This window comes from Scyliorhinus torazame, chromosome 4 (genome assembly GCF_047496885.1).
Source record: "Scyliorhinus torazame isolate Kashiwa2021f chromosome 4, sScyTor2.1, whole genome shotgun sequence".
Taxonomy (NCBI): Eukaryota; Metazoa; Chordata; class Chondrichthyes; order Carcharhiniformes; family Scyliorhinidae; genus Scyliorhinus; species Scyliorhinus torazame.
In genome coordinates, this window is record NC_092710.1 from 187959372 (window position 1) to 187985968 (window position 26597).

The 26597-nt window shown below is 44.3% G+C and overlaps 1 protein-coding gene across 1 annotated transcript in view; it reads left to right on the forward strand.

The window, feature by feature from the left end:
• Nucleotides 1-26597, forward strand: part of znf512 (zinc finger protein 512) — a 77242-nt gene that overhangs the window by 17846 nt on the left and 32799 nt on the right. The window contains 5 exon segments of the mRNA XM_072499004.1: nt 614-684; nt 3927-3997; nt 6731-6924; nt 13212-13298; nt 16699-16815. Coding sequence (XP_072355105.1) covers nt 614-684; nt 3927-3997; nt 6731-6924; nt 13212-13298; nt 16699-16815 — 540 coding nt within the window.

A 26597-nucleotide genomic window follows, 5' to 3' on the forward strand; every position in this document is an offset into this window, starting at 1 on the left:
GGCAGCAGATAGATGTATGGGAACACCACCACCTGCAATTCCCCTCCAAGCCACGCATCATGCTGACTTGGAAATATATGTCTGTTTTCTCACTGATGTTGGGTCAAAATCCTGGAAGTTCATCACTAGCCGCTGTGATGTACTTACTGTGCGTGTACTTACACCACATGGACCGCATGGGTTCAAGAAGGTGGCTCACCACCATCTTCTCGAGGGCTATTAGAGATAAACATTAAATGCTGGCCTTGCTCGCGATGCCCACATCCCAACAGTGACTTTTCTTTTAAATGACTAGCTTGATAAGTCACTGTTATCACCTATAAATAGGTTTTGGGATGCCACAATGCCAGACTCAACATTCACATGAAGAATAAACCTGACATAAATTGTAAAGCTCTCTGTATGAGTCACAGCTCTATGTCTGAAGAAGTATATCCACCACTCATTTGCTTACCTTATCCTGGATCAGTTGCAATTCTTCATTGTTTCCTCTTTTTGGTAGGCATCACCAATTGCAGGTATTAAAAATGCAACTGAAAGGAATAGAAATTTCAGTGAATAGATTGAGCAATTTTTAGATGAGGTTTTAAAACCTAATTTACTTATTCTAAAGGATCTAAAAAGGCGGCTGGTGGTGGAGATAATTCATCAAAAGGAAAAGATGCAGAACATCTGGAACTTCAGGTACGATTCTTTTTTATTCTTTTGAAAACCTGCTTGCAAATCCATAAACCCCATCCCATGCTACCAAACTTGAATTAATACTCGTGTCTGTCACTGTTTTGTTCCCCAATGCACCATAATTTCTCTTATTTTAGCTAACCAACAATTATGTTCAAGCAAAAATTATGCTATGCATAAGGGATCTTTCTGCAGCTGTAATTTGCAGTTGGATATAACGTTTTTAATTTTCAGTATTGTTTCCTTATGTTTCCTTCTGTAAAGGTGGTAACTTGCTGTGGTACTGTTTTCTTAGGCACTTGTGACTCTCCAATGCCTCAGCCAAGTGTGGCTATTCTTCATGTGTGAGCTTGGACAGTGTGTGTTAGTGGGATATTGCAACTTATTCACTGAGTTGCTCCATTCATATTATTGGCGTTCAGTCATGTCAATGTCTGTCAAATCATTTGGCCTGATCACTCCATGTCAGCTTTTAGACTTCCTGAGCCACCTCGTCTAAATCCATCAGCATAAGTCTGTTCCCTTCTCCCTCCCAATTGTCCTTTTAGCTCCACCTTAAAAGATTCTAAAGTATTCGCCTCAATTTAAATTTTTTAGTATACTTATCTGGCTGTTTATCTGAGAAGACACTTACCCGCAAGGATGGAAGAGATACTTAGTGGCTGAGAAAGGCGATTCCTGACATAGCAAGTGTATCAAGTTGATAAACTTCAGCCAGGATTCTCCGCGTCAGCCCACTGAAATCGGCATTCGAGATTGGGCGGAGAATAGCACTACGGCCCAAAATTGGGATTCGTGCCGAGCGTCAGACCCATCATGAGTCTCTGGTCCTGCCCAGCCAGTCTAACGGGCTTCCCACCCAGAGCGGGCAGGAAACTGATTATTATGCGAAACGCCTTTTTCACATGGGTTTGAATCCCGAATCAAAGCTCCCACTCTAAGGAGGAACTGCAACAAATGGGCTTTAGTCCACGAGCGTGGATCTGACGCGTTAGAACCGGGTTTGGGTGGAGGAGGATTCAAGAAGGTAAATCCAATGCCATGTGTCCCTCTGCCACTTGAAGACGGAATTCTCTCTCTCCTCTCTCTCTCTTCTCCCCTCCACCCCAGGTGAAACTAATTTCTCCTGTCAATCCGAGGACCTCAAAGGGGTCTTGTCAAACCTGCAGCTTCTGAGAGAGAGAAAGTGGGAAGCCCTTTTGCAGAATGGAGTGCTGCAGTGATTTGGAAGCCTTCCAGGTGTTCCGGGGTCATAGATGGAAATTAAAGTGACCAGGCCACTTCAATGTTTTCACAGTGCACAGGACAAGAATGAAGATTTTGGTCAGAGAGCTGCCTGAAATCACCTTGCCAAAAGTGATCTTCAGGTTTCCCAGGTCTAGAAGGAGCAGTCCAGCACAAGACCCCCATCCCGGGGGAGAGTCCCGAGGTCAACCCCTTGCTCCCACCATGAACCCAACCAATCCCCAGCACCCTTGGGGAAACCTCTTTCTGTAGCCTGGCAGCGTCAGAGAGGCACATGGGCAATGGATTTAGCTCCTTGACCACCCATTGGGATCCAACTTGCACCAGGGCATCACTGCCAGGGGGCAGTGCACCATTGACACTGTCAATGGACCTGAGGTGGGGGCCTGAGGCAGGGGGTCAGGTCACCCTCGTGCCTGCATGGTGTGGGGCTGGGAGGAGGAGGGTGGTGATATATTATTTTAGAGGTGGGGGGGAGGATGCCCCTATTTTATGAAGGGGGTTGGGGGCGCTTCATATGCCAGCGGGGGGGGGGGGGGGAGGGGAGAGAGGGGAGGGTGTTGCATGTCTGTGAATGCTGCGATTGGAGCTCCCTTTAAAAATGACACCCCAAAATCGGTGAAGGTGGGCTGGCAGGCGTGCTTCCTGATATGCATATTTTTAAATACTAAAGGTGGGTGAATCACATCTGGGAGGTGGTGCCAGTGCCCAGCAGGAAGCACTCAGTGTTTCCTGCTGGCGGGGGTGCTTTGTCTGCAAACCGGAGAATCATGGCCTTCATCTTTTGGTGGAAGGTATTGATCGAGTGCATTTGACCCATGACGAGGCCATTCAGAAGGTGGAAAATACGGTAATATCTGGCAACTTAGAGGGGCCCAAGATCACCATTTGACAACACTCTTTGGTCGGGCTATTCACTCATCGGGTGCATCTTAATCATCATAAACTGAGTCCAGGGGGAAGAGAGTGTCAAAATATTGGGTAAATATTACAATGGCTATCTTTTTTTCTTTTCCCCAAAATTGGCAGTGTTAATCCCGTGGAGTGACAAATCTGTACTGACGCAGTAACCAGTGATTGTTATAGTGACTATTCAGTGTTCGCACAGCATCACAGGAGATGCAGTTGGCTTGTTGAGCATAAGCATAAAACCAATTTGGCGGTCGGTGGTGAATTTTAAGGCGGCCCCACATCCTTGCCCAAGTGAGATGAAAGGGTGATTAAATTCTTAACAATCTGAAATCCTCTGTAAGCGTGCCTAGGTTTAACCAGGGCGGGTTGGCCAGTTGGGGTCAGCCATGTGTTCTCAGCAAGCGAGTCAGTCATTATATTATGCTAATAAGGCTCCTGCTCCTTCTCCTCCAGCATCTGCCTTCTCGAGCAGACTGTACCACCCAACAGACTGACAGCCTCTCAATCTTGCTGCTGACAGTCAGGGAAGAGAAAAACATTCAGATGAGGTCCTGCTGTTAAATTCAACAGGACCTCGATTCTTCCTGCATCCCTATCTGCCACAAGTCCTCCCGCCCCACCTTCTTCCTTGTAAAATGTTAATATGTTGTTGCCTGATGTCAGCTTTGTCTCACCACTAAACCTTAATCGTCCTCTCGAGTCATTTTTCCTTTTAAAGGCACAGCTCTCCAGCCATGAAATTAAAGATAACTTGGAATTTATTAATAAATCTTTTCATCCTGCAATGCTAAAATGTTGGAAATTTTAAGCATCTAAGCTTGAGATGTCAGCATATTTCAAATGGCCTATGTATTATGATTGGGAAGAAAATAACTCTGCATTCACCTAACATAACTTCTGTGTTTCATATGACCACCTTCTCTCTGGAACTAGGTAAATAATTTGAGTTTTTCAAGTATTAATGCACTTCACATTGGAGAATAAAATAGCCTATTTGATTCTCAGATTTGTGAAATATATTCTTTACCCAGTGCCTGTGTTCCACTATAGTTTAAAAAATATTTACAAAAATGTTTTTTTTCCCCCAGACTTCCGGACCACCTGAAAAAGAATTCGAACCAAGGATACAAAAGATAAAGATCACTTTGGGAAATGAGAAGTATGTGCAGTTTGTCGGACTGTAAATATATTGTTTTCATTCAAAGTTCTGAATAGGACATTTTACATTTGTCCTTCATGTTTCCTCTTCTGGTTTACCAGTTTTCCCCCTTCCCTCCTGGTCTCTGATGGAAATTATCTGTCATGCATTTTTGCTTCTATAGTCGAATATCCTTTATCCTTACATCCGAACATCAAACACATATCCAAAAAGCGGATGCTTTTTTTGAATGGACCCTAATGTAAGACAAAAAGAACCTCACCAACCTATTGCGCAGGAAGTCTGTGAGCCAAGTTGATAACAAACCTCACTGACTGGATGTGACCATTAGCACGGAAAGTCTAGTTGTTTGTCTGCACTATTTACACTCCGACCCCCTCACCTTAGATTGTGAATTTTGTGGTTCTTTAGTGCTTTTATTCTACCGTGAACATGCTAAAAAGGCCATCAAATATCCTTATGGGTGACAGTGAGAAATGAAGCATAATTCATTATCAATCGCTAAGAAAGTGACATTGTTGCACAAACTTGACCACAGTGCGTCTGTGAGACAACTCAATGAGGAGTATGGGCTGGCCATCACATCTGTAAACCAATAATATCTGAATACCGAAACGCAGTCGGCCCTAAGAGTTTTTGATGAAGGATACTCGACCTGTAGAATTATTGGACAAGTACCTCCAGAGGGGCCAACAGTTGGGTAGTTGAGCACTACCCAATTCCCTTGTGTATAACTAGGCGGCCAACGTGGAGAAGGTGTTGGGGTGGTACAGAGAGCTGGACACCATGTGGGGGAGGATGGAGGCAAGTTCGCGTAGAGGGTCGAGCCCTTGGGCCGTAGTAACGGCACAACTTCCACTCTCTCCAATGAAATATACCTCAAACCCAGTGGTGATCTCTAACTTTAAGATATGGAGGCGGTTCAGACAATATTACAAGCTGAATGCCATGTTGTTATTGACTCCTATACATGGTAACCCATTTGTTTGCGCCTTTATTTGGATTCAACTTTCAAGGCATGGGAATGGAATGGGCTAGACTGCTTCAGAGACCTGTTTATAGATGGACGGTTCGCCAGTTGGGAGACGTTCTCGCCAAAATTCCAACTATCAGGGTCACACCTATTCCGATATTTTCAATTGCGCGACTTAGTCCGTGGGGCTTGCCCTATGTTTCGCTTGCCACCACAGTCTTCCCTGTTGGAGGAAATCATAAGGTTGGCAAGAACTGGGGGGGCTGGATTGCGAACATCTACGAGCAGACCATCTCACTAGAATCTTCACCGCTTGATCGGGTAAAGGCAAAATGGGAGGGGGAGTTGGGACCCATCTTAGATGAGGATGTGTGGAATGAGGCCCTTTCAAGGGTAAATTCCACCTCATCCTGTGCGCGACTCAGCCTCATCTAACGCAAGGTGGTTCATAGAGCTCATCTAATCAAAAGTAGGATGAGCGGGTTCTTTGATGGAGTGGAGGATAGGTGCGAGTGGTGTTCTCGTGGGCCCGCCATCCATACCCACATGTTCTGGCCTTGTCCATAGATGGGTCTCCTTCTTTAGCACCATGTCAGCTTAATGTTGATCTAGAGCCTTGTCCGTTGGTGACCATTTTTTGGGATGTCAGACTTGCTGGGGCTGTGGAAAGAATCTAGGGTGAGGGCGGAAGCACTCCTTTGCTTCATTGATAGCCCGAAGGTGAGTTCTGTTGGGATAGGGAGCATCCGCTCTGCCTAGTGCCTCGTCCTGATTGGGTGGCCTTATGAACTTTTTAATCCTTAGAGAATGTCAAGGACATTATCAGGGGGTCGGTGGAGGGATTCGACCTGCGGTGGCAGCCATTTATCTCTCACTTCAAAGAGTTAATTACCATCAGCTATTGGGGGTGGTAGGGTTTATGGTTGGGGTTATGGGGGATACGGTGAGATTTGGACATAGCTCTTGTTGGATATTTTTTCTATATCTAATTTTTTGTGTTAATGCGACAATTGTACCATGTTCGAATAATTTTCACAGTTGTGTTGTAAACCTTTAAAAACATTTATTTAAAGAAAAAAGAATTATTGGACAAAAGAACAAGAGGCAATGTGAAATGTTTTATAATGCAGTAAGTTGTTAGGCAAAATGCACTGCTCGATAAGGTAGCGGACGTAAATTCAGTAGTAACTCGCAAAAGTGAAATTAATAAATATTTAATTGTAGAGCTATGGGGCAAGAGCAGTGGAGTGGGATTTGTTGAATAGCTGTACCGAAGAGCTGGCACGGGTACGCTGAACCAAGTAGTGACATCTTGTTCCTGTACCATTCTGTAATAACTAAATGAATTGCATTTATACTGCCTCCATTCATGCACATCTGGTTTGTGCCCAAATTATGCTAACTTGTATATTACTTAGGTCTTGCAGCACAAAACCAGGCTGTTCCACTCAACTAGTGCTTGCAGGTGTATGCTCCACCTGAGTCCCTTCCCATCCCTCTGCTGAATTCAATATTTGATTAGTTAACGACTATCTTATATTTATAATCCCTGATTCAAATCTTACACAAAGTGGAATTATTTTTAATTTTAAGTAAATAGTAGCGATTCCCAGCAATGCTTTTCAGTTAAAGTATTCCCGGTTCTCCGTTCCATAGCTGCTAGACATACCTCTTTGTGGCCCGAATACCCTTCTCCAGTGGTTTGTTTTTGACTGCTATTAAAACAATCTCTGTGTTTGCTTGAATTTTCTTTTTACTAGGGCTAATCAATACAAAAGCAATTTTGTTACCCAGGACAGCCAAGAAGAGTCTTTTAGTGATGCTTCATCCTCAACATCAGAAGATAAGGTTAATGGAGAGGATGATGGACAACTGGCAATCAGAAAGCCCAGATACTGGTTAGAGATGAAGGGAATGGAGGCATATGTGGAAAAGTGCAAGCAGAAAGGGAAAGGTAAATTACAAATCTTATCTTTATATATGTGTAGTTCGCACACAATCTTTGATTTTCATAAACTTGGAGGTGGGTAGATAATTTCAAAGAATCAGCAGACATCAAGTTAAAAAATTATATTGCCTGTACACCAGGCATTGTCAAACCCGGGAGCGCGACCCGCGGGTGGGTTGTGGGCAGGTGTTGGTGGGTCATGGTGCGGCGCTCCCGAACACACACATCTGCGCGCAACAGCCACAGCAGCCGGCTGTTAATAACGCCAGCTGCAAGCGGCCTTCAAAATGGCCGCGAATATGTAAAAAAATGCGGCCGCATTTTGTGTGTTCGGGAGCGCCGCACCGGCAGCACCATGACCCACCAACACCTGCCCACAACCCACCCGCGGGTCGTGCTCCCGAGTTTGACAATGCCTGGTGTACAGGCAATATAACTATGCGCGCCGATGATAGGCATGCATGCGCAGTGCGGCCGCTTTTTTTTTTTTTAAACGGTTGCAACTTTATTTTTACAAGTTCAGGGGGGTTTTATTCATTTTATTTTATTCATTTATTTAATTCATTTTATTTTTATTTTTTTTACAAGTTCGGGGGGGTTTTATTTGATAAAATTTTACAGGAAAAAAATGCAGAACTTTGGACAGATGGAGACTGCATACTTTCCGAAAGCACAAGGCTTCACCTTCATCCAACAGGTTCCATTGGAGGAGACAAAGGGACCCTCCATTTTTGTCAGCAGCAAACAAGGTAAGAGAAAATGGTGGGTCACGCAGTTCAGCCGGCGTAGGCCGTGAAGTTCGGCCGGCGTGGGTCCCGAAGGTTGGCCGGTTGGTAAAAATGGGTCCCCGTAAAAAAAGTTTGAAAAACACTGCTGTACACTAATAGGAAGTGGCTCTTTTCTGGAGGTGCGTTATCTGATTCCATCACCTGTATTCTTCGTTATCCACGATAGATATTGTGGAGGTTGGGATGGGTTTTGCATAAATCAGCTAAAATGCAATTGCCTGTTTTGAACTAGTTTTTCATTGATTCTGTGTTATGCTCTGAGTTCAGAAATGAGTAACAGTTATCTGGATGCACAGTACCTGGTAGAGATTACTCTCCAGGAAGCTAGCAGTCTGAATGATACCAGTGAAAATCGTGGCTCTATTCTGTAGAATGTATCTCCTATTTAAAAATGAAGAAACATGGGATCTATCTGCACATGCTTGGAATAAGATCAGGTAATCCAGTAGACTAAATACTTACCCCGGTTCTAGCATGTACGGGAGGAGCATGGGATTGTGGGTGTGGAAGGCGGGGATGTAGAATTCCATTTATTATGGCATTTAACATAGTTTTTACCGATTACTTTTCATTTGAGGTTTCAGGAATCTCAGTTATTCTGCAATGAAAAATCAGATCATGCTGGAAATATGCCAGGTCAGGCAGTATCTATGGAGAGAAAAATTTAAGTTGATGTTTTGCGTCCTTCCAACAGAACAGTAAATCGTTAGGCGTGTAACACCCTTCAAGACATTACAGAGGCAGGGAAAGGAAAGCGGGATGGGAGGGAAGATCTGTCATAGGGTGGAAGGTGGGAGAGAAAAGAGGGCGGTATCATGCAAAAATAAATAGTAATGAGAAAGAAACTAAAGATAGTTTTAGAGGAGGTGTAAATGGCAACAGCAGAATCATCATAACTGTCTGGAGAAAAGAAAAGGTAGTTAAGATCTGAAATTGTTGTCCTCTATTGAGTTCAAAGGAAAAAGGCTTGAAAAAGTGCCTCATGAAAAGTTGAAATGCTTGCCCTCGCTTCTGTTCAGCTTCATTAGAAACATAGAAAATAGAAGCAGGAGGCTATTCGGTTCTTCGAGCCACCTACGTCATTCATGGCTGATCCATCAAGTTCAAAACCCTGATTCCTCCTTTCCCTCCATATCTATTGATCCCTTTAGCTCCAAGAGCTATATATAATTCCTTCTTGAAATTGCAAAATATTTTGGCCTCAACTACTTTCTGTGGTAGTGAATTCCACAGATTCTCCATTCCCCGGGTGAAGAAATTTCTCCTCACCTCAGTCAAAATGCCAATGAATATAATCCTAACCGACTTAATCTCTTCTCATATGACAGTTGCCATCCCAGGAAACAGCCTGGTAAACCTTTGCTGCACTCCCTCCAGAGGAAACGGGTAAGAGGACAAAGAAAGTTTGGAGTGGGGCAGAGGATTAAAATGACAGCCGTCCAAAACCTCAGATCCACTTTTTTGTCCAGACTCCTGATCATAAATAGTTGTGCTATGAGCATTTTCTAAGAAAAAAATCTACTTTATAGAGAAATTGCAATTCTAGTGCGAAATAAGGTGATGCACTTATTTAGTGTGTGTGCTGGGGGAAAGCATTAGTAGAAGTTAACTGACAAATCTAGATCATTGGTGACAATTGATTGTTACAGATAAACTTTTATTTTCAGCAATGCAGCAACTATTTTATTTATTATTTAGTGTGGATTTCTTTACTGGTACTTATAAAATTTGACCTGCAATCAGGGGCGTCATTCTCCGACCCCCCGCAGGGTTGGAGAATCGGCGGGGGCTGCCGTGAATCCCGCCCCCGCCGGTTGCCGAAGTCTCCGGTTCCGGATATTCGGCGGGGGCGGGAATCGGGCCACGCCGGTTGGCGGCCCCCCCCCCACTGGATTCTCTGGCCCGGATGGGCCGAAGTCCCGCCGATAAATTGCCTGTCCCGCCGGCGTGGATTAAACCACCTTTTGAACGGCGGGACAAGGCGGCGCGGGCGGGCTCCGGGGTCCTGGGGGGGGCGCGGGGCGATCTGGCCCCGGGGGGGTGCCCCCACGGTGGCCTGGCCCGCGATCGGGGCCCACCGATCCGCAGGCGGGCCTGTGCCGTGGGGGCACGCTTTCCCTTCCGCCTTCGCCACGGTCTCCACCATGGCGGAGGCGGAAGAGACTCCCTCCACTGCGCATGCGTGGGAAACTCAGCGGCCGCTGACGCTCCCGCGCATGCGCCACCCGGGGATGTCAATTCCGCGCCAGCTGGCGGGGCAACAAAGACCGTTTCCGCCAGCTGGTGGGGCGGAAATTCCTCCGGCGTCAGCCTAGCCCCTCAATGTTGGGGCTCGGCCCCCAAAGATGCGGAGCATTCCGCACCTTTGGGGCGGTGCGATGCCTGTCTGATTGGCGCCGTTTTGGGCGCCAGTCGGCGGACATCGCGCCGTTTCGGGAGAATTTCGCCCCAGATATCCAATTTAATTGCGAGTATATTTGTTACCTGCTTTCAACTTCACTTCAATTTGGTGACTATGGATGCGGAGAAGGCCTTCGATAGGGTGGAGTGGGGGTACCTGTGGGAAGTGTTGAGGAGGTTCGGGGAGGGGCTCGTTAGTTGCGTTAGGTTACTGTACGAAGCCCCGGTGGCGAGTTTGGCCACAAATCGGAGGAGGTCGGAATACTTTCGGCTGTACCGGGGGACGAGGCAGGGGTGCCCCTATCCCCCCCTGCTATTTGCGTTGGCAATTGAACCTTTGCCGATGGCTTTGAGGGAGTCCAGGAACTGGAGGGGGCTGGTGGGGGGGGGGGGGGGGGGGGGGGGGAGGAGAAACAACGGGTATCGCTGTATGCAGACGACCTGTTACTGTATGTGGCGGACCTGGTGGGGGGGGGATGCCGGAGGTGATGCGGATCCTCGGGGAGTTTGGAGACTTTTCCGGGTACAAGCTCAACATGGGGAAGAGTGAGTTATTCGTGATACACCTAGGGGACCAGGGAAGGGGGATAGACGAGCTTCCACTGAAGAGGGCGGAAAGGAGTTTTCGGTACCTAGGGATCCAGGTGGCCAGGAGCTAGGGGTCCGAGACAAGCTCAACTTGACGAGGCTGGTGGAGCAGATGGAGGAGGAGTTTAAAAGGTGGGATAGGCTGCCACTCTCCCTGGCGGGTAGGGTACAGTCGGTGAAGATGACAGTGCTCCCAAGGTTTCTTTTTATATTCCAGTGCCTCCCCATCCTGATTCCTAAGGCCTTTTTTAAGCGGGTCAGCAGGAACATCATCGGGTTTGTATGGGTGAAAAAGACCCCGAGGGTGAGAAGGGTGTTTCTGGAACGGAGCAGGGACAGAGGAGGGCTAGCGTTGCCTAATCAGTGTGGGTACTACTGGGCTGCCAATGTGGCGATGATAGGCAAGTGGGTAATGGAGGGGGAGGGGGCGGCGTGGAAGAGGCTGGAGATGGCGTCCTGTGTGGGCACGAGCCTAACAGCGCTGGTGATGACATCGCTGCCGCTCCCGCTGACAAGGTGCACCACGAGTCCAGTGGTGATGGCGGCGACCCTCAAAATTTGGGGGCAGTGGAGACGCCACAGGGGGGAGGCAGAGGCTTCGGTGTGGTCCCCGATCCGAGAGAACCATCGGTTTGTCCCGGGGTGAATGGATGGGGGGTTTCTGAGCTGGCACAGGGCAGGTATTAGAAGGATGGGGGACCTGTTTATAGATGGGACGTTTTCGAGCCTTGGGGCGTTGGAGGAAAGATTCGGGCTCCCCCCTGAAAATGCCTTCAGGTACATGCAGGTAAGGGCATTTGTAAGATGGCTGGTGAGGGAATTTCCGCTGCTGCCAGCACGTAGGATCCAGGATAGTGTGCCCTCAGGTTTGTGGGTTGGAGAAGGCAAGGTCTCGGCGATCTACCAGGAGATGCAGGAGGAGGCTTCGGTGGAGGACCTGAAAGGTAAATGGGAGGAGGAGCTGGGGGAGGAGATAGACGAGGACACATGGGCGGTCGCCCTGGGTAGGATAAATTCTTCCTCCTCTTGCGCCAGGCTTAGCCTGATGCAATTTAATGTTCTGCACCGGGCGCACATGACTGGGGCAAGGCTGAGTCATTTTTTTGGAGTGGAGGACAGGTGTGTGAGGTCTTCGGGGAGCCCAGCAAATCATGCCCACATGTTCTGGGCGTGCCCAGCGCTGGATGGGTTCTGGAAGGGCGTTGCGAGGACGGTGTCTAAGGTGGTAAACACCCGGGCCCCCAAGCGTGGAAGCCTGGATCAGCGACATGGCAGGGTTCATTAAATTGGAGAGGGTAAAATTTGCCTTAAGAGGATCTGTGCAAGGGTTCTTCAGGCGGTGGCAGCCGTTCCTAGACTTTCTAGCGGAGCGTTAGGAGGTGGTCAGCAGCAGCAGCAACCCGGGGGGGTACTTTGTGTTTATTACTGTGTTTATTATCGTTTAATGGGGGACTTGTATATTGGGGGATTACGTGACATAGCTATAAGATGTTTATTTATGTGTTCTTTGTTTTTTCTTATTTCTGAAAGGGGGGGGTGTTCGTTGAAAGTATGTAAAAAATTTGAATAAAAATTTTTTTTTTTAAAACTTCACTTCAATTCAAATAAAAATCGATGGATCTGAGCAAGGAACGAGAGTCAATTTCTTAGGAATTGGGCAATGTGGTAGGTCAGCACACTACTCTGTAATTTCTGTAACCTGAGTTCAAATGCAGTCAAAAGAGATCCGATACAAGGTTTTACACAGCCAGTTATTTGATCCCAAGTGAAATTACTTTTGAAAGTCGCAAGTCTGTTCCTATTTAAGAGACGTATAGATCTGCCCAAAGTTTGGTACCAGCTGCTGAACTGGGAAAGGAGGCAACAAAGATGATGCGATAAGTGAAAAGATTCAGTGTAATAGGACTCGCTCTTGTGTTTCCTACATTACCAGAGCCAGAGAACTTCATTGGCTATAAAGTGCTTTAGGAAATCCTGAGATTGTGAAAGGTGCTTTATAAATGCAAGTTTGTACTTTCTTTAGGGTAGAGCTTAAACATATTATTGAAGACAAGTAGAAAAGGCTTTACTTTGCATCTTATTCTTCTCTTTTGACTAGAAATTGCTTTATGCGGATGATGCCAAAATGGAAACACTTGTGTTCCCTCACCTGGTGAATGCAAAATTAAAAGTGCACAGAATCGTCATTATTTAACCTGTTGGTTCTACATACAAATTGGCCTTTTGTTCTCTGACTTTCTCTTTGTCCTTAATATGATTTGACTGATTTTTAAGTCCGGATTTCTTTAAATTGGAGTTAAATTCCGTCGATTGCTTGCTGCAGCCCTTGTTAGGCTCTGTTCACCATATTTCTTTAGTGATATTTAATCTGCTGAATTTGAATTGTTAATTTTGTGGCCCTGAATATCTAAAATGTAGAGATTAAGTTGTAAAACTGTGTTTTATGTATCCGTAATCTTAGCAAATTTATAGATTTGAAGTATTTCTTTTGCAAAAAATTCTGATATTCTATTACAGTGGACAGGAAGGCAATGCAGAAGAAAAGAAAGATAGATAATATTGACACTGATGATGAATCTGGCAGGAAAGAAAGAAAACTTGCAGGTACAAAATGTTTCTAAACAAGAGATTTCAAATAGTTGAGTGACGTGATGTGCATAGTCCTTAACATTAGTTATTTGACATGTTTTTTGAAGCTTTCTTCCTCAAAGTAATCTTGCTTTGCCTTAGGTTTTTTTTATTATGTGCCTTCTCTATATCTCTGCATCCCTTCCAGATATAAACGTCTTAAGCTAAGGCTGATCTTTGATACATAACATGCAGCCATGAGCCCTTCAAATATACAGTGGCCCCATGTCACATTCAGCACGAGGAACTGGCATAAATTGTTACATTGTGCTACAGTTCCTGTATTCCAAGAATAATTATTTGAGTGATTTGTGCTGGTGCATGGTGCAGGCTACAGAAATTGACAGTTTCCGTTTTCCTCTTTACTGTGTCCATTAAAGGAGTATAACTTTTTTGAGAGTGGCATATTCCATGGAAACAAGCCTAAAATTAAAATTGAAATGTTTCTAAAGAAGCTTTTTCGGAAATAAATAAGTGGTGTTCCTGAGCAGAGAAGAAGATATACTGACAGGAAATCTCCATGGCAGAGTGGCAACTTCAGCATTAGTGGCGGAACCTGAAGGGTGTAATTGGACTATTTGGCAAGCCAAAACTTTTTATTTTCAATTGAAGAGTTGGATTTGTGTCCAAAGCATTTTCTGTGCCCCCAAACTGTGCAGAATAAAAATCTAGCTCAATGTTTTTTCAGAAGCTGTACACAGGCCATTTGCTAATTTTTTTTGCAAATTAAGATTCCTTATTTCAATAATTGGTATTTTCTATACATGAATAGATATTTAAATTATTATTTGAAGTATGTTAATTCAAGCTATGAAATGTGTTGTGTATAGCCAACTAGAATTGTGAATGCTTGATATTGTGGATTGGAGCAATTTGAACCTCTTCTTCTCTGGATGTTTTGATTCACACTAAACCCAGACTGGAGAGACATTTTATTGGTGCCTAATGTTTAATGAATTTCGAAGGGACTGAATCCAGACTGAAATAGCATAAAATCTGTGTTAATTGCAAAGAGAGCGTGAGGGTGACTAGTGTAATAAATTGAAGATGTCTCACTGCTATAGTGGGGGCCATGCACTTCCCATTATTGGAGGTACAGCACACTTAAAAAGTCAGATTGGAGAGAGCATCATTCTTCAGCTAGCCCATATAATATCTGACTGAGGAATCGTTTTTTTTTTAATAAAATAAAAGGGGGACATCTCTGTAATTCAAAAATTTGGGAGTGGGAGGCACGACCTTTACCAAACATAAATTTTAACTGGTGGCACTGGCAATTTGCAATGTCAATGTAAAAATCTGCTGGCTCAAACTTGAGAGAAAATATGACCACAAAATAAGGTTTTGGAAATAGGAAATAAAAGGCAGGAGTAAAATAAGTATATGAGAGTTCAAAGTAGAGAATGAACAATGCGCTGGATTTTAGTGGTCGAGGCGCTGAATTGACGGTCCTAATCCAACCGACGTTAAACAAGGCCACTCCCGCAGACATAATGTGCTTCAATCAGCGTTGAAGAAGTCAGCTTGAGACTTGGTGGGGGGGGGGCACTCAATGGGAGGAAGTCCCGCCCTGAAAATCTGCTGTCCAATTTGGCCGACCAGCAGTCTCAACATGCCAGAAACTGGCAGACTGGCTGTTCCAAGCCCTTATCCTGAAACTTCAACTTGGGCCTGGAGTCAGGTCAGCAGTAAAGGAATGTGCTCGCAGTTTGTTATGCTAATTGATGAATGTAGGATTTTCAGATATAATACATTATATGTAATTGGTGCAGTTAGGGTTAAAAGCCCGGGTTAGTGTCTAAGTGATTGCTGCAGTAGTGTTTTTAAAAATCATTGTCCGCAAGCCAGCTAAGTTTTTTGGGAGCCAGAAGTGCAATTAAAGCATCATAAAAGTTTGGGCTTATGGATTTTTGTTTGTATTAAGAGGGTTACCTCTAGAGTAGTTAATTAGAGATATTGTGTTCATTTAGTGAGATGATGTAGTTGATGGGAAGAGTGAAGGGTTGAAGCGGTCGAGTGTTGAGGTTCAGTTGTTAGTTTGTGGCTGGAAGGCAAGTCGAGAGGTTTCTGAAGAAATACAGCCAGAGATTTTGCATTGTTCTGACGGTGTTCCAGTCTATTTTTTCCAACAGTCTCAAAAGACATCTCTTTAGAGCAAGTATTCCTGAGTGTTAACTGTGCTTAAAAGCCGATTGGGATCTGAGATGGTTTTGTCGTTTGATTGGATAGCAGTTACGGGTTATTGTGTCCCTGAATTGCTTAGCATTGTTTAAGGGATAATTGTAAGCTATTTTCTTGCGTGATGTCAAAGATATTTTAATACTGCTTTACTAATAAAATTTGTTTCAATATACCATATCTCTATTTTGTGCTAAGTCACTCCTGGAGCGAGGTATTCTTTTCCCTCAGTCTTCCAAAATTAAAATTAAATATTGGGATTTCTGTCCAGTATCCTAGCCACTGTTGGAAACTAGTCCAGGATCTTGATACTAACAACTGCAAACAGGTTTTGAGGGCTTTTGAATGTGGAATTGCTGTCACCGGATATCTGACCCAGTGTGCCATCCTCTACAGGGTGTGTGTAAGCAACGCAAATGTCAGCAAGGCTTATCAGTCAGTCTGCTCCCTGAGCCATGCAGAGTTTAAACCAAGAATTATAGATTTAGATTCAAATCATGGACAGGAATTCAAATATTTGGGGAAGGAAGATGGGATTGAGACCCAAGGGAAAACAAAAAAAAATGTTTTTTAAATCTGTGACATTGATTCAGTTGGAATTATGCTCCACATCTTTAAAATTAAATTTCATCACCAGAGATGTTTTTAGCAGCAATTCTGATTGATTATGCCATAAAAATTAGCTTATTTTTTTTAATGATTGCTTGCTATTTCACACTGTCTGTCTAGCCCCGATTATTTTGATATGTTAATTAGGTAACCGGTGGGCAAGTATAACAACTTTGTGCCCTTACATCGATTTCAATGGATGCCAAGGAATTGTCTGCCGAAGACCAGGAAATTCTGACTGAACTAATTTCCCGATTTAACTACACGTGTGTACTCTCACTGTTGCTGTCCGATTTACTTCATAATGACAATAACAGCATTGTTGTTCTTGATGCAGAATCCAGGCCATTGAGTTAATTTTGTATTTACTGCCAAATGAGTTTGAGTGTTACATGAATAAAGGGATAATCTGATATCTGGTAGTGCTTAATTATGTAATTCAGTTTTAGTGCTGCCTATTTGCCTGGTAAAAGCATATATGACTTTTGGTGTACAATAAATAAGACCTACTTTTTTTGCAGTTTTATTTTAAAATATTGCGTGGATATGTATTACTATTTCAATTCATGGTGATTATTTTTATTTATAGTAACGAATAAACATGGTAAAAAAAGAAAATCCTTTAAACTCCATGCAAAAGCACAGAGTCCAAAATCTAGAAATCGCTCTCGGTATGTGAGAAAGGATCCCCCTTCTTATCCAGCAGGTATGAGGTAAATGCTGCTGTGTTGAAAGTAACCTGCCATGGCAAAGCTTCACTTTGTTTTCTTGTGCATTTGTGCTGTGGTTTATATTTCAGGTAGGGATGTTTATGGACACCATTCAGAATTTTTTTTTTAATAGTCTGCTAATTATATTGTACAGTATGGTAAGAGCTGCAACCTGTCAAAGAAGCTGCCAAGGGAGCTCTCGAGGCTTTCCCTTTGAACAAAATGTGTTGCGTGTTTTTTTTAAATGATTGCTTGCTATTTCACACTGTCTGTCGACGTAAGCCTGAGGGTTTCCATTACTGGATTAGGGCTGCATGACTGATACCACAACCATCCATCATCACAGTAGGTTGCAGTTTGGTTGGCAGCTGCAAGTTGACATAGGCTTTGTTTAGTTGAAGGAATATAAATGGAGTAAATGTTTTTTTATGAATGAGAATTTTTTTTTGATTATAGGCAGAGCGGCACAGTGGTTAGCACTGCTGGTGCACTGTGATTAGCACTGCTGCCTCACAGTGCCAGGGACCCGGGTTCATTTCTGGCCTTGGGTGACTGCGGAATTTGCACGTTCTCCCCGTGTCTGTGTCGGTTTCCTCCAGGTGCTCCGGTTTCCTCCCACAGTCCAAATATGTGCTGATTAGGTGGATTGGCCATGATCAATCCATGGGGTTGCGGTGATAGGGCAGGGGAGTGGGCCTAGTTACCGTATTCGTTCAGAGGGTGCGTGCAGACTTGATGGGCCTAATGGCTTCCTGCACTGTATGGATTCTATAGATAGTGAAGTCCGCGATAGAGACTTGGAATTTAATTTATATAACTTTCTCTCATTTCTGCATGGTCCCGAGGCCTGCCTTTGGTGGATACCAAGAAAGTTGGCATGGCAAGTGTAAGGGCAAACTGTGGAGGAGCATGGGTTTGCATGGATTGGCACTATGTTGGTATAAGAGTTATAAAGGGAAATTAGTGGGTGGTAGGGCCTAAGTATGTGGAAGGCAGATTGCATCGAGGCTATAACTGCCATGAGGTTGGTGAAACAGAATAGGTTGACATAGTCCCCAAAGTTTGCGGATGACAAGATAGGCCTAGTGGCTAACAGTGAGGTTGAATGTCTTGGGTTACAGGAATATATAGACAGGTTGGTCAGATGGGCAGAAAAGTTGCAGATGGAATTTAACCCTGAAAAGTGTGAGGTGGTACACTTTGGAATGAGTAACATGACAAGGAAGTATTCAATGAATGGCCTGAAACTGGGAAGTTCTAAGGAACAAAAAGACCTTGATGTGTTTGTCCATAGATCTCTGAAGGCAGAAGGGCAGATTAGTAGGATGGTAAAAAAGCCATATGGGATACTTGCCTTTATCAATCGAGGCATAGATTACAAAAGCAGGGAGGTCATGTTGGAGTTGTATAGAACTTTGGTGAGGCCACAGCTGAAGTTCTGCGTGCAATCCTGGTCGCCACATTATAGGAAGGATGTAATTGCACTGGAGGGGGTGCAGGGGCGATTTGCCAGGATGTTGCCTGGGACGGAACATTTTAAGTTACGAAGAGAGGTTGGATAGGCTTGGGTTGTTTTGGCTGGAGCAGAGAAGACTAAGGGGCGACCTGATCGACGTATACAAGATTATGAGGGGCATGGACAGGGTGGATAGGGAGCAGCTGTTCCCCTTAGTTGAAGGGTCAGTTACGAGGGGACACAAGTTCAAGGTGAGCTGCAGGAAGTTTAGGGAGGATTTGAGGAAAAACTTTTTTTATCCACAGGGTGGTAACGGTCTGGATTGCATTGTCTGGGAGGATGATAGAGGTGGCTTGCCTCACATCCTTTAAAAAGTACCTTGATGAGCACTTGGCATGTCATAACATTCAAGGCTATGGGCCAAGTGCTGGCAAATGGGATTAGGTAGACATGTCAGGTGTTTTTGTGCGTCAATGCAGACTCGATCCTGCCCTCTAATCCAGCCTGCTCTCCCCATCAGTTTTCGAGGGGTAACAAATGGTGACAGTTTAGTTGTCAATTATTACTGCCTCACCTCACTGCTACTACTACGACTCCTATTACCAACAATCTTCACCTCTCTGGGATTCGGCACAGCTCTGGGATTCCCTTCTAAAACCTCTTCCATTACCAAAAGCTCTCCCTGGTTTCCAGAGCCCCTCCAATCCTGCCTTCCCAACCACACACTTAGTTACTTCCATTAACCTATTCTCAAAGTGCCTCGTCACTTTTCAGTAAATTAAAGGTGCTATATAAATGTAATTTGTTAGATTACTGTAAATTGATTAGTAATTATTGTTGGGGGATGGGGAGGGACTATACTCTGCCATACTATTTATTTCGAGGAATCCTGTTTCCAGCATTGTCAGTATTGTGAAAGACAACTTCATTTTGATTTTAAACATCTGCTTTTAATTGAATGTTCATTAACATTGATGAAGGGGAAAATATATGAGAGTTCTGAATGCTGCAGTTTCAAATATGTGCATTCTGATTGTTGCAGTGACCACCTCACCACTGATGAATTTAAGGCATTAGTCACCAGGGGGGTACTATTGTCTAACTTTTATTGTTTTCAGTGCTTAAACTGACCAAAGTCTAGGAGAGCAGTGGCAGCTGGGTCATTGAATTTATTCAAGGCTGAGTTAGATTGGTTCTTATAATAAAAGTAGAATATTTTGGATGCTTAGATAGAGAGAGATTCTTGATTGACGAGGATTACGGGAGGCAGACAAGAATGAGGACTTGAAGCCAGAATCCGATCAGCCATGATCCTGTCGAATGGCAGAGCAGGCTCGAAGGGCCAAGTGGCCTACTCCCAAGTCCTGTGCTCCTATGCCTGGCCTATAGTTATCGCTGTATGTTTTCCAGTGATGCACTACCCCTTGTGGATAAGTTCTAGTTTATCTTTAGTGAATTCAAATGTAGATAAATTGTCAACTTTTGTCTGATTCTGACTTATCCAGCAGATTGATCCATAGAAATCTAGAGCACTAAAGAATTTGATCCATGGTGTTTGCACTGCTTTACACCAAAATTTTATCCTACTGTTTCTGTCTCTCTTTAGCATTATATATCCAAATATTTATTCATTTATCTATCTATTAATAGTTTAAGTGGTCGATGCCTCAACTGCTCCCTATGCCAAAGAACCCTGTGCGCTCAGTCTGTATAAAGCTGTTTTTCTTAAACACCCTCTGAACATTTTAATTTGATCACCCCTCTTTGGTGGGCAGCACAGTAGCACAAGTGGATAGCACTGTGGCTTCAGTGCGCCAGGGTCCCAGGTTTGATTCCCCGCTGGGTCACTGTCAGTGCGGAGTCTGCATGTTCTCCCCGTGTCTACGTAGGTTTCCTCCAGGTGCTCCGGTTCCCTCCCACAGTCCAAAGACGTGCAGGTTAGGTGGATTGGCCATGATATATTGCCCTTAGTGACCAAAAAGGTTAGGAGGGGTTATTGGGTTACGGGGATAGGGTGGAAGTGAGGGTTTAAGTGCAGACTTGATGAGCCGAATGGCCTCCTTCTGCACTGTCTGTTCTATGTACTACTGCCCCAACCACTCGATCAAAATCCGTCATTTAAAAAAATGTTATTTGCTCCAGTGGAAATAGTCCTCGTGTTTCAAATCTCTCCATGAATGTAGCTCACCATCCCTGGTGTCACCTTGGAAAATGTATTCTGTGAATGTTCTTTTGATTTGATGCAGAGTTAGAATTGATCAATGGTGAGGCGGTCACTGCAACAATCGGAAAGCACATATTTAAAACTGCGGCATTCAGAACTCATTATATATTTTCTCTTTCATCAAAGTTCAAGAACATTTAACTTTAAGTAGATGTTTAAAATCACAAAGTTGTCTTCCTTAATTCTGGAAATGCTTGAAACAGCATTCCTCTAAATAAATAGTATGACAAAGTATAGTCCCTTGCCATTCCCCCCAAACAATTATAGCTGATCAATTTACAGCAAACTGTTGGCTTTGTCTACAATTTTATACATGTGGAGTGTGCAGATGAGGTTGAGTGTTGCTGCTGGCAGCGGCGCGAGCTCTGGGCAAGTAGGTTGGAGTGGAGCAGTAGGGCTGAGCTCCATAACCATGGTTGGTGATATTCCATGCAAAGTGCTACCAGTGTGTGTGAGAGAGAGATGAAAGTTAAATGAAAGGATTGTTGGCTTCCTCTCGTTCCATCTGTTTACCGGTTTCCCTCTTATTCCTTTCTTTGATCTTGCTCTCTTCTTGGAATAAGAGATACCTGGACTAGCAAATAAAATGTGTGGAATTTGTGTAAAAGGACTGTTACCATGGTAATACACTGACTTGGTAGGTCATGTGTAGCCGTGCCTTGCTTGTTTATAAAGGTCACCAGCCGTTTCTACTTAAATATCCTTCCTGTAACTGTTGCCCAAAGCTGCTCAACGGACTCCAAATGTGAGCTAACCAATGGCGTATATGACCTTATCAGTTTGCTTCTTTATTAGGGCAACATGGTGGCACAGTGGTTAGCACTGCTGCCTCACAGCACCAGGGACCCGGGTTCGATTCCAGCCTTGGGCGACTGTCCGGTGGGCAGTTTGAACATTCTCCCCATGACTGCATGGTTTTTCTCCGGGTGCTCCGGTTTCCTCCCACAGTCCAAAGATGAGCAGGTTATTTGGATTGGCAATAATCAATCCGCGGGGATAGGGTGGCGGAGTGGGCTTTGGTCCAGTGCTCTTTGGTGGGTTAGGGCAGTTTCGATGGGCTGAATGGCCTCCTTCTGCATTGTAGGGATTCTATGGGATTCTATGATTATTCTTGTACAGAAGGTGCTCAAAACTGGGTACAGATTTCTGTAGGCAAACAATTTTTATAGATTTGGCATTACCTTTTGCCGAGCATCATAAAGGTGAAAAGAGAGGCCGAGGGAGGGACCCCAGGGCTTAGAACCTTGGTAACCACAAACGCAGCTCCCAATAGTGGAACAATTCAAATTTGGATGCGTAAGAGGCCAGGAATGAAGGAGCATGAAGATCTCATAGGGTTGCCACAATCGAGGAAATTACAGCAAAAGAGAGGGCAACGGCCATGAAGAGATTGAAAACAAGAATGAGAATTTTTAAATCCAGGGGTTCCTTAACCCAGTGCCACTGTTGGTCAGCCAAAACGGGTGATAAGTGCAGCGGAACCTGGTGCAAGTTAGGGTATGGGCTGAAGTTTTGGATGATCTCAAGTGTTTAGAGGCTAGGAAATGGGAGGCAGGCCAAGATGGGGTTCAGTTAGTCAAGTCCTGAGGTAATAAAGGCGTTGTTGAGGATTTCAGCAACAGGTGAGCTGAGGTGGGGGCAGAGAGTCCAGTGATCATGCAGAGATGTAATTAGGTAATTTCCTCAAAGCAGATACATGGTCATAAATTCATTTTGGCTTCAAATATGGCACCAAGATTGCATACAGTTTGGTTAGGTCTTAGGCAATGACCAGGACGAAGAATGAAGTCGGAGGACTAGGATGCAGAGTTTGTCATGGGAACCAAAGACAATGGTTTCAGTCTTCCCAATATTTAGTGGGATAGGTGAAGGGGAGGGATGTAGCAGAAGCAGCTGGTCAAATTATTTTGATCTTAGTACCAAAGATGTATATGAGCTTCTTGAACTTGGCGATGAGGTTGGACGAGATGAGTTCAAGAAAACCGTTTTCAGCAGAGAAAGGAAACCTGGTGTTATTGTTGCAGGGTGATTGTGAAATAATGAGATGTTTAACAGACGAGGAGGACCCAAAAGTGCTTCATATGATATCTGACAGTGAATTGGCTATATCAGTCAAAGTCATACCCATTTGAATCTGCATTCCTTCAATGGGAGGGAGTGATGGCCAAACCCAGGGAAATGGCCAGGTTGAGAGAGACTATTGGGGACAAGGCCAGCCAATGTGAAAATGGGGGTGTGGTCAAGCAGATCAGTAGCTGTAGAAATGTTGTGGTGAATGGAGGGCCAAAGGTTAGACAAATGGGACTTTTGAAGTTAATTGGTAAACTGCTTTTTCTGGGATATACAAACGAGGGTATATGATTGAGAGAGAGAAACTCTCTTGAGAGAGAGATGTGGGTGGGAAGTTGTACAAATGATGAGAGTAAGCTTTTTCTGTGATTGACACCATGGAAGTAATGCACACTAGGTCAGGGCGAAGCTGTGCGTATAGAGTGAGGAGTTTAGATGTTGGGAGAGGGGAGGATATGAGGGCAATGAACTTGGGAGATAGACATCTTGATGACATAAGATAGCTGAAATCACCACGAATGAGAAGTGACCCGCTCCAGAAGCTGAGAGTGAAAATCTTTGAGGATATTGTTTTAATATATTTGGGTAAGCAGTGAGGAACAAACATTTTAAATTAGAGGTGAGGGAATGGAACAAGCTGAAATGTTGATAGAAGGCAATAATGCCAAAGCAAAAGAGGAACTGACCAAGATGTGATTTGATGATAAAAGCCACACCGCCACCACATAATCTGAACAGGGCATCCATTGACTGTAAATACCCTCAACTTATCCTTCTTCCCAAAATAGTTTCTCCATGTTAATTTTCACTTCTGTTCAATCTACTAGCAAAGCCGTGTCTTTCTGAAATAAAAATAGAAAATACTGGACATACTCAGCATCTGTAGAGAGACAAAGAGATAACGGGTGGCATTCTGCATCCCCCGTTTTCTGGTGCAGCACGCCCCCGCCAGCAGTGGGATCCTCTTTCACCCCCCCCCCCCCCCCCCCCCCCCCCGGCAGCAGGCCAATGGAGTTTTCCATTGTGGGCACCCCCACACCATCGGGAAATCCGGAGTGCACTGCCGGCGAAGCGGAGGATCCTGCCAACAAAGAATCCAGCCAAACATTTTGAGCCCAATATGGTACTCTTTCAAAACTGAAGTGCATAAGAGCGTTTCCAAGGCCTGAATATTGAGCCAGCTTTTACGTGGGGTATCTTAGTTACGGCTCAGCTTAATACACAGCTCTGCAGACACACATGAACCTGGTTAAGACGGTTTTATTTTTCCAAGCTTGGTTCATGTACATGAGAGAAAGATCTGGATAAATGCCAAGCTCAATCTGTCTAATACTGGTAAAAACACACCAATTATTGCGTATCCCAAAAATCAATAACCCATCCCAGTTGGACTTGATCCAATCCTTGGAGCTGTCACTTCTATATTATCCAGTAAAATTTACTTTAAGCAAAGTGATGACTTGTGATCAGCTCATGATTTAACCCCATCCTGTCACCTGTTGTTTACCAGGATCTTGTGTTCATTCAAAAGTTGTTTTTCTGACATCCCCATCCTACGTGTCACAGCCAGTTCCTGTCCACCTCATTGCGCATCCAGGGGCAGGATGCCAAAGCTGGTTTCCTCTTTACACCATGGATTGTCTAAGACAAGATATTGGGGGCACCGATAAGAACTGTTTCCTGAGTTAACTATGTTATTTGCTGACCACACAATCCCGTTTGTCTCAAAAGCATGGGCAAGTTAGCTAGCTTAAATCCTATCATGCGTTGTGGCCACTTCTTGCAGCAAGAGTTTAAATGATTGTCCTAAAAATACAGGTTTAATGGTTAATAATGATTACTGGGTGTACTTTCTATGATTAATCTCAATCCTTAATAAACTAACTTATGTAGAACTATTCTAGTGTTGTCCTAGCTATTCAGTTTTAAGGGGTCTCATCTCTGGACACCCCCTTCAAAGAGAGTTAAAGATGTGATGGGTTTTATGTTGTTGACACAGGGGAGAGGGACAAGTGGAACAAAAGAGAAGGTCAAGAATAGATTAGAGTGCAGGGGATATTAAATGACTATGTCATGGAACATAAGGCAAAGGGAGTGGTAATAGTATTAAGAGACAAAGCATTGGTCCACATTGTGAGGGTGAGGTGTTAGTAGCAGAATACAGGTCAGCAATGTCTGAAAGCAAAATAGCAGAATGTTTTCACAGCAGAATAAAGGGCAGGTGTTACACTTCACACGATTGCATGAGCAGATGCTGTGGGAAGTGGGGGAGGTATTGGCAATGGTAGAGGAGTAGACCAGGGTGTTGCAGAGGAAAGAATCCCTTCAGAATACTGACAGGTAGGGGAAGATGTGTTTCGTTGTGGTATTATGCTGGATTTGACAGAAATGGTGGAGGATAATCCTTTGAGTCAGGACTTCCTTGTTTTTTCGAACATTTAAGCCTCTCTGCCCCACTGAACTGATTCTCCCTATCTCAACTTGTTCCCCACCTTGTTCATTCTCTTCGAACTTCCATCTGTGATTCTTCAAATGCCCTTCTTCACTTAAATGTTTTCCAATTTCCTCTGCATGTCCAATTTCTCTACGACTCCAACCCACCAGGATGGCCTTAAGACTCTGCCTTTTCCTCAAACAGAGACCCAACCTGTGTCCATCCAGCACCCAATGGTCTAAACCTCTCCTCCGTGAACAACTCCTCCTTTAATTTCAGTCACTTCCTCCCATTAAATGTTGTTGCTATGAGCACCTATATGGGCCTGAGTCATGCCTGGCTGCCTTTCGGAACATTCCCTATCTCAATCCTATTTGGTGGTGGTTGGGGGGGTGGGGAGCAGTCTTCATCAACTCCATCTGGTACATACCAGATGGAGTTGATGAAGACTGTATCTGTGCCTGCTCTAACCCCGAACTGAAAAATGTCATAAATTCTGTTTCCAATTTCCACCCATCTCGCACCATTGTATTGTCCAACTTTGACTCTCCCTTTCCCTACCTAACTTTTATATCTCTTCCAACGCCCTCCCCCCAAACCCATATTCAGCTGAACATCTCCTGCCTTTTCCACCCCTCCAGTGTGATATTGCCACCAAGCACATCGTGCCCTCCCCCGTTAGAATTCGAAATGGGTCATTGCCTTCACAACATCCTGAATTGACCTGAAATATTAGTTCTGGTTCTGTCTCCATAGATGCTGCCTGAACTGCTGAGTATTTCCAACATTTTCTGTTTTTCTTTCAGATTTCGTTTTTTAAAAACTCCAATTAAGGGACAATTTAGAATGAATAAATAATAATAAAAAAAAGATATAGCCAATCCACCTACCCTGCACATCTTTGGGTTGTGAGGGTGAGACACGCAGACACGGGGCGAATGTGCAAACTCCACACGGACAGTGACCCGGGGCCAGGATCAAACCCAGATCCTCGCCACCGTGCTGCCCTGCGTTTTGCTTTTGTAATGGGTCTTCCTGAAGTTGCTTTGGTTTGCTTCAGTCACTCTGCCTATATTTGTGTCCTCTGCAAATGTTTACATTGTTTATCTTTACACAAGTCTGTGACCAATATATCACCTCCCAATCTGAACTTCCGTTAACCACATAGAATCGTAGAATTCCTACAGTGCAGAAGGAGGCTGTTCGGCCCATCGGGTCTGCATCAACCCTCTGGAAGGGCATCCCCACCCTATCCCTGTAATCCACCTAACCTTTTGGACATGAAGAGGTAATTTAGCATCACCAATCAACCTAACCTGCACATCTTTTGGACTTCTGTCCTGCCTCCTATGCAGCACTGTATCAAATGATTTTTGAAAATCTATATATGCAGTATCCACTGCATTTTCATTTAACAATAGGTCCCAATAATACCTCAAAGAACACTAGGTGAGTATTAATTTCGGTCTGCATGATGCCCTCCTGAAACTTTTCAAAGTCTAAAGCTAGGTTGTCTGGTACATGGTTTCGCCTCTCCTGAATAGCGCTGGTTCAGTGGTAATCTATCAGTCCTGTGCTGCAACTCTCCCAAGCG